The 11,345-nt window shown below is 34.1% G+C and overlaps 1 protein-coding gene and 1 long non-coding RNA gene across 2 annotated transcripts; one reads left to right on the top strand and one right to left on the bottom strand.

Moving 5' to 3' along the window:
- The first annotated feature begins 3,228 nt into the window (after positions 1-3,228).
- Positions 3,229-6,117, top strand: LOC124897000. The gene is made up of 2 exons (XR_007053390.1): positions 3,229-4,480; positions 5,605-6,117. It is a non-coding gene; the product is annotated as an uncharacterized LOC124897000 (long non-coding RNA).
- A 1,185-nt stretch (positions 6,118-7,302) lies between these two features.
- LOC107866472 (auxin-responsive protein SAUR50-like) lies at positions 7,303-7,885 on the bottom strand. Its single transcript, XM_016712524.2, has one exon. The coding sequence runs from the start codon at positions 7,804-7,806 to the stop codon at positions 7,456-7,458; it is 351 nt and encodes a 116-aa protein (XP_016568010.1). The 5' UTR covers positions 7,807-7,885; the 3' UTR covers positions 7,303-7,455.
- Positions 7,886-11,345: the final 3,460 nt, after the last annotated feature.

The following is an 11,345-nucleotide window of genomic DNA, read 5'->3' as shown; positions in this document are numbered from 1 at the left end:
TAGCTGGAGTAGATCCTAAAGAGATACCATTTCCTCGAGAGTTTATCTTGAATTGAGATCTTTTGGTTCAACTTTATCCCAATTTTGTCGAGGGAGCAACCCCATTTTTTACCTTAAATTGGTCAAAATATGCGGACTTTCTTATGCACCACTTAGTCCTCTGGTAACGTGGGTTAGATCAATTAATATTAGAAAATATGTAAGTTTTCTTAGAGACCCTTTCTTTCATTTTACTGGAAGGATTGAAACTTCTTTACTTTTTGTAAGAGTTAATGGCCAAAAAGACACCTGGAGTATTGCGTCTTTGCGAGCTTCCTACTTTAATTATTATTAATTATTTATCAAAAACACACATCATTCCCTTTTCCTCCATGAAGTATTACGAAAAAGGTGTGTTTCAATAAACATTTAGCGGATAGTTCATGCATGAAACTCGGAAACTCGAAAAATTGTGATGCTTTAGGTATGTTTTGACTTTTCAATCTCTTTATAACCGTTATGTTCAAGTTGGTTTGCTTGTGCTTCTCAATTAATTACATGAGATATCTTCCACCTCCCACCTGTATAGCATAGCTATGGGGTAACTATATAGGTGATTTCTTCTCATGTCTATTACGACACACCCGCATAATCCCTATTATTTCTCAATGTAGTTCATTGAACACTTTCCACCCCACTTATGGGATTATGTGGGTGTGTTGTATGTTGCATGTACTAGTTCATTGAGCATTGGGCCATACCTTTGGGTGCTAAAAAAGGTAGGAACTTTTTTATAACCATGATATTCATGCTAGCTTGTTATGTACCCCAATTAACTCTTTTAGGTGCGTGCTATCTCTAACCAACTCAGGTACAGGTAAATCTGAACGCATAGGCTTGAACAGATGAAAAGAAATCGCGTAGTTTTAGGGATTTGCTTTTACTGGATTCTGAACCAGTACATGAGACCTCGTGGTTCAAAATCTAGTTCATCAAGTACTAGGTCATACCCTTCGATGCTAGGAAAGATAGGAACTTTTCGGCACATAAAAAAAGGGTCTTAAAATTTCGTGCTCTTTCTCATGTTATTCTTATAGAATATGTTGTTAATTAGATACAGGGAGCTTCTAAATATAGAAAATTCAATCTTTGGATTAAAAGGGTCCTATAAAATGGAATAGAAGTAGTACCTAACTCTATTCTCCCAATAAAAAAGTGTCGTAGGTGTGTGTTCTTTGGTCTGTTTTAGCTGATAACTTTCAGAACGAAGTAAATCAGGAGAACTTATTAAAATTTGATTTTTCTTTTTGGTTGTGATCTTTGTCTTTGTGTTTATAAATGGAAATGTTAAAGTAGTTGGACGTGTGCCTGTGTGAAAGTTTCTTTACGTGGCAAGACACTGAAAGACTATTCTGCTCCTAGTCTTCAAAAATGATGCCGCACCCATGTCGGATTCTTCAAAAATACACACTACTTTTAGAGAATCCGACACGCACACATCAACATTTTTGAAGAGTCCGAGCAACATAACTGGCGAACATCTCCAAATCCTTAGATCAAGAAGATAGAAATGAAATAACAGAATTTAGCAATATCCCATGGTTAAAGAAAATACGTTTAGTTCTTTTGTCAAATGATTATGATAAATGGATTTTCTTATTGCTTGTAGTTTTGATTGATTGGCATCTATTTTGAAATGAGGGACTTAGGAGGTATACCTTTTAGACTGGAAATGAGACTGAGATGAAAGTAAAAATGTCGGTCTAATTCTGCTATTTTTCGATGTTCTTAATAAAGGGATTTCATGAGAAAGGTTGCATTTCATTATATAATTTGTCAATGATGCCTTTCAAAATGTCATATTGTTAGCAAGATCTTCATTTCTGTGCAACTCGAATTTGGTTTTCGAGCATTTTTTGGTGTCACGCCAATTCTTTAGATGAGGGCTAGAATTGTTGCTCACCTAATTTTTGAACCTTTATGAGTCGAGGATGGAATCTGTACGCTCTACCCTTCACAGACGCCACTTTGTGAGATTACACTAAAAAGGGCAGCCCATTACACTAAAAAGGGCAGCCCGGTGCACTAAAGCTACCGCTATGTGCGGTATCCGGGAAAAGGCCCCACCACAAAGGTGTATCGTACGCAGCCTTACCTTGCATTTCTGCCAGAGGCTGTTTCCAAGGCTTGAACCCATGAATTCCTGGTCACATGGCAGAAACTTTACCAGTTACTCCAAGGCTCCCCTTCAACTTTGTGGGATTACACTAGTGTATGTTATTGTTATATGAGAAATCGTTTCCACAGTTGTTGTGGATCCATAAGTTCTACTGAAACTGGCGTTCTACTAGTATGCCTCACTTGTTCATTACTTTTGTGTTAAAAGAAACATGTCCTTTCGTCTGGCTGAACTTGTAGAGTGCTTGTACACTTGCTGTTTCTTGCTAACTACACATTCTGCAGCATATTAGTTGAATGTACTAGACCTGCATCTTCATCTGCACGTGTGGCAAAGTTCTTTGAACTTTTAGGAAGAAGTAAAACTGGTATGATATCGATGATGTCCCTGAATCACCAAACTAAAGGTAGGACTAATCCTTATATTTGAGTTTGGTTCACCTGAACTGTTATCATTACGTGTTGAATTGTTTCAACAGTGTTCTTTATTGTCTATTTAACGTGGACATATAGATGACATGTCAAAGTTGATTGTTTCTCAATTCTAGGAGAACATTAGCAACTAATTAGCGTAAAAAAGAAGAAGACGATAGGGTATGTAGTTTCATAACATCAGACAGGTAATGGAAGATACAAATGTGTATGTACCACTCCCCCGTCTCGGAATAAAACATGAATATGCCGCTAACTAAGAGTGTGTTTGATACAATGAATAAAACATTTTTTCTTACCAATATGGGTTGTGTTGCAGTGGATGGGGCTGCTCCACCCTTAACCAGAGGTCGAGGGTTCTACCCTGGGTATGGAGGTATGGAGAAAACTCTGTTGGGAGCGCTGTCACCTTAATGGGCCCTGCAACGCGCGATCCGGATTAGTCAGGGCTTCAATGCAGGCGCCGGACACCGGATGGGAAATAAAAAAAAAACATTTTTTTTTTCTGGAAAGTAATTTAATTTGTTACTTGTTTTATAATTTTTGGTAAGTAAAAAATCTTACTTAAAAATATGTATATCTAATCTAATAAATATTGAAGTTGGAATGTAAGTCATTTTCTTGATGTTAAATGAATCTAGTCAGTTTTCATGTAAATAAGTGAACCACACAAATTCCCGAGGCAACTATATAAGCCACTCTCCCTCTTACGTTTTGCTCACTGATTCTTCTATATGCACTCAAATACAGAAGTATTCTTTCCGTTTTTCATATGACGCAGAAGAAAGATAGCAAGGCGGCAGACAGAGGTTCTCTCGAGATGAGGTGCATTATGGGGGTGTGAGGAAGACGTTATGCGGAAAGTACACGGCTGAGATAAGCAGCTGGCTCGGGACTTTTGATATGCCTGAGAAAGCTGCTAGGGCTTATGCGGTGGTGAGGCTATTTCGCGGCTATAAGGTCGTCACTAATTTTCCTGAGATAACCTTCAAAACGCCGAAGATTTTCTCGAGAAGCTTGTTATTAAGTATGTTAGTGATGATAATAATTGTTCCAATCATATCCTCCCGGATCTGACAGTGCTATCACATCGTCTTCCACAGCAAGCGGCGGTGTGGTGAGGTTTCCGTTGCTATAAATCAGAATCTTGAGTTTCGTAGTTATTGTACTTGTCGGGTGCCGGCGACACCAGAACAGAATCTGTGGTAACCGTCCGATAACTACGAAACTGAGGATTCTGATAGGCAACCCAAACTTTACCGCACCGCGGCCTGCTTTGGAAGACGATCTGATTGCACTGGTCAGATTTGAGAGGATACGGTTGGACTAATTATTATTTATTACCAGCGACATTCTTATGATTAAGCTTCTTGAGAAAATCTTCGGTGTTTTTGAGTGTTATCATCTGGAAAATTAAGTACGGCCTTGTAGACGCGAAACAGCCTCACCACCGCATCATAAGACCAGTGTTATGAGTGGCGCTTGCCACATCGCCAAGCCCATCTGCCTTTGTGGTGATGCCACCTTCGAAAGGAGACGAGGTAACAAGGAGACTGTCGCTGGGCAAAAACGGAAGGAAATTTTTGTAGTTGTGTGTATATAGAAGAATCAGTGGGCAAAAACGGAAGGAACTTTTTGTGTATATAGAAGAATCAGTGGGCAAAAACGGAAGGATTTTTTTGTATTTGTGTGTATATAGAAGAATCAGTGGGCAAAAATAAGAAGAGGGAGAGTGATTTATGTTGCTCTCTCTCAAAGGGGAGCTGATTTTCGATCATCTTTTGGTGTCGTGTTAGGTGGGGCTAGAACTGTCGCTCGCCCAAATAAGAATCCCATTGCAAATTATTTTGTGACAACTAGAGATCGGAGATCCATAAGCTATCCTAATATGGTATAAGATTTGGTGTTTTACTAGGGTGTTTTACTTGCCCATTACTACTCCCATTTTTGTTCCCCAGATACATGAAGATGTTCATTCATTTTTCTTGAGTTTCTTTTGAAGGAGCATGTTCTATCTTCGCCTGACGGAAAATGTCTAAATGTTTGCATATTTGGTGATTATGCTTAAAAGGGATGCTTCAATCATTGTTAGTTAATTATATTAGATCTGCATCTTCACTCGAAAATATGGCGAAGTTCTTCAAACCTTTTGGAAGAATAGGAAGTAAAACTGATATGGATATCAGTATTGAACCTGAATGAACCTAACTAAAGACCGACAGTCTTTCTCTATATGTGTCGAAACATGTACTTCAAACAATCCAAATTAACTGTTCATTTCATTCTAGTAGGAAAGCGCTAGCAACTTATTCGTAATGTGCTGCTGTGTAGGTAAAAAGGATGTATAGGAGATAGGATTTTTTCTTCTGAATTTAATCTAGTCCTATGTTGGGCGGACTCTTCACTTCCGATACCGCACCCGTGTTGGATTCTCCAAAAATACTCTACTTTTGGAGAATCCAACATGCATCTGCTGACATTTTTGAGGAGTTCGAGCAACATAGATCTAATTCATAAGGAGACATCCAGAAAGAGAACTTATTTGCTATCGGTTTGGGCAGATGTATTTAACTGGTACAAATAGAAACTATGATTGTCTATATGTTTACTCCTACTTGTAGTTCGTGATTAGTTTTGATGCACGATCCAAGACGCCACGAAAGGAAATGTAGTCGTTACTATGTGACAAGTGAAATTTTGCTATCAGTGAATATTTCATCAGCTGTCATTTACTTTCTTTTGGGATTTCACTGGGAACGTTGCTGTCGCCATTCTGTACTTTGGTTGGAACCTAAGTTGCTCGGACTCTCCAAAAATGTTGCCGCACCCGTGTCAGATCCTTCAAAGTTACACTATTTTTGGAGGATCGGACACGCACCAGTCCACATTCTTGAGGAGTCCGAGCAACATAGGTTGGAACTATTCGGTCATGACTTTCGTTTTCTCTTTTACGTAATATGTATGTGTCTGAGGCAGCAGAATTACTAAAGTTTTGAAATCTGATGAACGATGCAGCTCATTGCGATACAACAGTCGCGAAGATGCTGGGTGGAAACAAATGTGATTTGGACAACATTAGAGACGTTAGTATTGAAGAAGGCGGAAGCTAGCAGAAGCAAAAGGATTGTTCTTCATGGAGACATCTGCATTAGATTCTACAAACGTTAACAAGGCTTTCGAGATTGTCATCCGTGAAATCTACAGCAATGTCAGCCGTAAGGTCTTGAATTCGGATTCCTACAAGGCCGAGTTATCTATTAACAGGGTAAGCCTCGTAAAAGACGATGGAGAAGGATCTAAACGATCTTGGAGCAGTTGTTGCTCAACATGAACTAACATTTTGTATTGTTGGTTCAAAGATTAAGAGATTTTTTTAGTATTTATTCAATTCATTTACACAGTGAATTGAATAAATGTCTCTTAACTCTGGTTAAGCGATATGCATTTTCACTTTTAAGTTATACTATTCATAAAGGATAAATTGTTCAATTTGATGTAAACACCAGGTACGAGCATATATTTTTTTCGGATATGCGGACTACAAGTATTTTAGATTTCTACTTGAAAGTTTATAACATGTCTGAATTCTGCATTTATGTGCAATTACTCTAGTTTTTGACTCTTAAATATTGTGGTTGGAGGAACATATTGGGTTCTAGAGCACTACATGTATCTCAACAACTAAGAAATTTGTTTCATAATTATGGTGTCTGGTTCAGCTTATGCACAAGTCGATGATCAATAAGACCCCTTATAGTTCCCAATGAGAAATATAAGTTGTCGTGTTGACATGATACAATGGTGAACAACGGGAAAAAACTGTCTGCAAGTCCGAGGACATTTAGTACTATGATGCACTGCTTCCTATAGAAAAAAGCTTTCCCGGTAGATCCAGAGCGAATCTTCTAGACATTTTCTCACTCTGCTGACGCGATTTCCTTTTTAAGTCAAAGAAGACGAGCGTATCCAAATGTAATATTATTTCTTATTCCATGTAAGGGCTTCATATGCAGTAACCCAAAGTTGTACAAATTGATGCTATACTCCTTCACCCAAGTGCTGCTTATGTTATCCTTCAGTATCCACAGGCCTAGAGTTGAAAGGGGAAACGACGTGCGTCATGTAGGCAAAGCATCCCTTTCAGTAGAGCTGTCATTACGAGTCAGGCCCAATTTTGGCCCGGCTCAGCTTGTTATTTAATAGAGTTGGCTATGATTTTTGCAGCCTGCTTAAGAACAGTGCCCATATAAGCCCGTGGCTCGTAAGGCTTGAATAATATGGGCTGGGCTGGCCCGTGGCTCAAACAAAAAATGATTAAAAAATAAAATAGAGTACTGAGAATAAAAAAAGGAAAGAGTTCAAACTCAAAGTCTATTTGAATCATCATAGATCTTTAATATCTTTAAATATTAAATATATAAATAATTGAAATACATAATACTTAATTTTTTAAGGAATTAAATATGTTTGATAAAGATGATGTGGTGATGTTGAACATGCCATAAGTGTCTTGAAAGATTAAAAAAATATATATTTTAATATTATCCACACATCGCATGAATATGTATACTAGTTATATATATAGATAGCTAGATTAGTTAATTCTCTCATAGGGTACAAATAACCACTGTGAGGAAAATTACAGACTTTTGAGATTTAAAAACATACCCGTTAACAGTAAAAACAAAGATCCCAAAAGCCAAAAGCAAAAAAAAAAAAGAACGGAAGCAATAAAATTTACTTCAGATAACCTAGTAGCTCCACCTATACTTTACACTAACTCCAAGTTTCTTCATCATCTTCTTGCACTACCCTTTTTATTCTTTGGTTGAAATTTACTGACTCGACTAATTTTATCTTATTTATTTACCTTAGCATTGATGAAGTTAGAGATTCGAAAAAATCTTCGTTACATGGGATTGTAAGTCCCATGTCATGATTAAATCCAAATTCTTCCTCAGCCTTTCGCAGGAGTACTCGAAATTCGAGTCGTGACAAGATGGATATTGGAACAATGGACCTTGTTCTATTTTCTCCAACGTAAACTGCAAAATGTCCTTTTGGTACGTCCATCGATAGTCCTTGTTGATCCTCTTGATATGCATTAGTATTTTTCTTTCCCAAACTTGAACACCTTTTTAGAAATCTTGAACACCTTTTTAGAATTTGCTTCAATACTGCACTTTGTGACAACTTGTTTGATTTCCTAATAGCCATTTTTCTTGGAATGAAGAATTGATTTTCTTTCTGGAAGACGGAAAAGAAGGATATTCAAGAATTGAGAAAATGAGTAGTGTGGTGGAACTGAAAGTAGTTGGAGGGCTATATTTTTATATATAAAAAGAGATGCTGTAAAAAGAAAATTGCTCTAAGGGTATTATTGTCAATTTAAATAAAATCTTGTGCATCGTTGGATTGTGCTGTACCTTAAAAAAAAGAACATAAATATCTAATGACAAAACAATCACCGAACTTTCTCTTAGTACCAATTGTATCCCCTGTGATGTAATCTTTCCATGACCCACTTTTATGGGAGTAGTGCAAATATTTTATTCTGTTCTTAAAGAGCCACTTCAACATTATGTGAGTTTGTTGTAAAAAAAATTGCTCTAAGGACATTATTGTTAATTTAAGTAAAATCTTGTGCATTATTGGATTGTGCTGCAGCTTAAAAAAGGAACATAAATGTCTAATGACAAAATAATCACCAACTTTCTCTAATATCAATTGTATTTTCATGTGATGTAATCCTTCCACATGGTGAATCCATTTTACGAGAGTAGTGCAAATACCTTATGCTTTTCTGGGATAAAAAAAATAATGCTAATTTTTTTCCAATTTTTTATGTATGTTTGAATAGTTTTTTATAATTTTAATATAATTAAGTAAGTTTAAACAAATTATTATTTATATTAGTTAATTATAATTAAATTTTAAAAGTAATAAAAGTCTTATATTTATTGTTAACTTGTCTCCTATATTAAAAATAATTCTTTTTAAATTTATTTTAATAAATTATAAGAAAAAATTATCATTTTCTTCTAATATTAATCTTGTAATTATTAATTTTAAATTATGACATGTGTCTTCAATCCAAACAAACTTGAAAAAATTGGAGAAAATGAAAATGGAGAAGAGCTGAATCCCACGTGATTATATTTTAACACACTGAAAAATATTGACTTCTCAAAGTTTGATTACTGTATGAGACTTATTAATTTTGAAAGTTCGATATTTGATATTTACTTTTAATTATTGAACTTTGAAAATTTCGAACTAAATAACGAACATTCCTCCCTAATGAATTGTTTATCATATACAAGAGTGGAGCCATCTTCAGGTCAAAGGTTTTATTCGAACTCCATTCGACGAAAAATTATATTATTTGTATACAGCTTAAATTATTTTTTTATGTATATATAGTATATGTTGAACTTCATTCGGTTAGTTTGTAAATTTACTTCTGAACTCCTTCAATGAAAATTCTAATGCGGCCGTTGATCATATATATGGATAACATTAACGAGTGATTTGCATTGGAAAAATTATGAATGTCTTTTCTATCAGTATGTTATTACCTCAATTATGAGAATCGAACTTTGAAAGTATCGAACCGAATGCACCTCAAGAGTGTGGCGTAGTGGTTATTGAAGTGGGTGAGAAACATGAGGTCTCAGGTTTAAGTCTAAGGAGAGACAAAAACGATAGCTGATTTCCTCACAAATCTCCTGGTCTTGATGAATAGAGTTACATATTACCTGTTATTGATGAAAGATGACATATATCTCGTGAAATTAGTCGAGCCAGGACAAGTTGGCGAAGAGGGTGCTAACTATGTTGTTTGACCTTTTTGAAAATGTCATTGGGTGCATGTCAGATCTTTTAAAAATAGGGCATTTTGAAGAATCAGACATGAGGGCGACAACATTTTTGGAGATTCGGATCAACTAAATATAGGGATAAGATTGAAGAGAATTTAATACCTAAAGATTTAGGAAATGAAACCATTTTATTCAAACAGAGGGTAGCACAATTATCACTATATGTTGAAGATACTATTTAGATTTATTCAGTTATCACTTTATTAACTCAAAATGAATCATGTCGAATTTGGATCTATTCACGTTCAAAATGTTTTCATCCCTTCATTAACTCAAACTATTAATTACTCCTATATAAATTACACATTAAAAAATAAATAAATTTTTTTATTAACATGCACATTAATAATAATTAAATATTAAACATAATTATTAAAAAAGAAAATCTCTCTCTATATATATATATATATCTATATATAAACTAATCTATACATTAATTACTCCTATATAAATTACACATTAAAAAATAAAACAAAATTCTGAACATGCACATTAATAATATATTTTTTAAAATATTATCAAGTTAATATTTTTAAAAATTCTAAACTAACTACAATTTTAAAAAATAATGAAAAAAATAAGTCAAAATAATTACTAATTAAAAATAAAAATTCTTATTTAAAATAAATGTTAATTCACTAAAAAATAAAATTAAAAAAAATCTCAAAAATTTATAAATTCACAAAAGTTTTTCATCTTCCTATCTACTTCCATTCCCTCTCTCCAAAACAGTTTTTTTTTTTTTCTAAAAAAAATATCTGACAGTTTTTATTTTGCCCCCCTTCTTCTCTCCTATTTCTGTATATATTGTTAATTTATATGTAGCAAGCCATCCAAATAATTTGGCACAGAGAGAGAGAAAGTGTTTGGTCACTTTTCTTTTATTGACACTATTCTATTCAGAATCAAAATAAAAAAATTACTTTGTATTATTCCTTTCCAATTTTTTTTATTTACGTAATAATATGATACATGCATGAAGGTTTGCAGGATATTTTCATTGGTTTCTTCATCTTCTTCAGGTGCGCTGCTAAGGGAATACCCATTTTTATTTTTGCGAAAAAAAGAAAAAGAAGAAGGGAGATTTGTCGGGAGAAATGGAAGTTGCTTTTTATTTACATAATTTGTGTGTATCTTAAATTAACTTTTCGATCAAAAATATTTATTAGAGGTTATCTTTGCCTATGGTAAATTATTGTATAGTATAATTTGGTTAATAGATGACAAGGCTAATGCCTAGAGGTCAAAGGTAAAACTGAAGGCGATCATTTGTGTCCTTCAGAGTAAAGACCTTATGTAAAGACCTTTCGGCAATAATAATTTTAATACAATAATGAGACAAATTTCTTTATGAATTTAAAAAAATATTAAATCAATATTTGTCTATTGTGTTTACTTAAACTGTTGGAATCTTATTTGAATAAATAACATCTTGATTACTGTTTCAAAATTTTAGCTGAATTATCTGAGTGGATGCTCTAAAATAATTATATGTAAACGTTATTAGAGTCACGGATAATTACACAATATATTATATATTTGTATACAAAATAGTTGTGATGATATTCCCCACATCAGTCAGAATGTTGTAATCCTATATTTATAATCTATACATGGCCTGTCACAGTGATTATCTTTTACTTTTTTAAGAGTGTATTTATATATAAAAATAACAATTTAATGTCCTCCTTTTAATTGTCTTTCATTATATACAAAAGCAATGTCATATAATAATAATTTATATATTATTCTTCATAAAGATAATTTTATGATGACAAGGCTCACTGCTTTACATTATTTCATGTCTAAAGCTCTTTTGTGTCTTAAAATTTGTTTACTCGATTTTAAATTTTTTTCATCCACTATTCGTATTTA

This window comes from Capsicum annuum, chromosome 3 (assembly GCF_002878395.1).
Source record: "Capsicum annuum cultivar UCD-10X-F1 chromosome 3, UCD10Xv1.1, whole genome shotgun sequence".
NCBI lineage: Eukaryota > Viridiplantae > Streptophyta > Magnoliopsida > Solanales > Solanaceae > Capsicum > Capsicum annuum.
This window is presented reverse-complemented; position numbering and strand designations above follow the sequence as displayed.